This window comes from Echinops telfairi, unplaced genomic scaffold (assembly GCF_000313985.2).
Source record: "Echinops telfairi isolate 266 unplaced genomic scaffold, ASM31398v2 ScPeMD7_2;HRSCAF=8, whole genome shotgun sequence".
In the NCBI taxonomy this organism is placed as follows: Eukaryota; Metazoa; Chordata; class Mammalia; order Afrosoricida; family Tenrecidae; genus Echinops; species Echinops telfairi.
The window spans coordinates 8,620,262-8,621,301 of record NW_022103898.1 but is presented as its reverse complement, the minus strand read 5'-3'; the positions used below and the strand labels follow the sequence as shown (position 1 = coordinate 8,621,301).

The 1,040-nt window shown below is 44.8% G+C and overlaps 1 protein-coding gene across 1 annotated transcript in view; it reads left to right on the top strand.

Annotated features, from left to right (window-relative positions):
* FAM227A (family with sequence similarity 227 member A) overlaps positions 1 to 1,040 on the top strand; it is a 75,000-nt gene that overhangs the window by 25,865 nt on the left and 48,095 nt on the right. Inside the window, exon 11 of the mRNA XM_045290882.1 lies at positions 136 to 259. Coding sequence (XP_045146817.1) covers positions 136 to 259 — 124 coding nt within the window. The remainder of the gene's footprint in view (positions 1 to 135; positions 260 to 1,040) is intronic.

Sequence of the window (1,040 nt, the reverse complement as noted above, 5' to 3'; positions counted from 1 at the left end):
GTGAAAGTGGCCCTTTGGTTGGGGATTTATAAGAAAGCAGAACTTCAGTACAGATCCTTTCCAAGGTCAAGGGCTCTTTGCCTGGCTGTAGACTACGGGGAACCTTGACCGTTTAATCTCTCTTTGCCTCCCCAGAGGTTTCCCAACCTCCTGAGTAAAGGCGTCTACACCTGCTTCTGCACCTGCTTCCCGCAGTCCTGGTTCAACACACACGAGTTCAAGACCGCAGTCTGTAACACAATAAGCCTGTGGCTTTCTGGTGAGCAGTGTCTGATCTCTACTGGGGAAAGGCAAGTCTGGAGAACATTTTCTGACTGGGCCTGGGAAGGTGATTGTCTTCATCAAGGCAAACTTCCTATCCTTTTCTTTTTTACCAGAATGAGGAAAATATGTGTTTATGAGCAACTTAAGCAGTACAAAACTCTAACATTCCACGAAAGGACAACAAAGATGGGTATGATGCTAGGCAACTCCAGTCCTCTCCAAATATTCGATAAGATCGACAGGACACGGTCATCTTTTAAGCAGCAGTCGTCAAATTTCCACATGACCCAGTATCTTTTATTTTTTAATAAGCAGGACGAGAACGAGCTATATTTTATTCTTAAGACCATAAGGAGGGACAGGTGGCTGTGACATGAAGTGTTTCTAACAAAGATGCTTATGGGTTGAAGCAAAAACATTGTCGCATAGATAGACTATCGATAGGCCATAGTCAACCCCCATGGCCCGTATTTCATTAAGATTCCTAGATTGTCTATTCCAGGCCTTGAAGACATGACCCACCTTCCCCTAGTTCTCCCTATGCCTAGCCTGTTATCTTCAGCTCTATGGGGATCATTATTTCCCCAGAGATGCAATCGATGACGAGGCCACAGACACTACATACAAATATAGTTACGAGTAGAGAAAGCCCTTTAATGTCAATGAAGAGGACAGTATGAGAATGTGCACAGAACCAGCGGGGGAAAGGTTCAGGGTGACAGGATATTTACAGAGTGGTAAACAATTATTCATCTGTCCCTGTGGTGGGGCCTCTT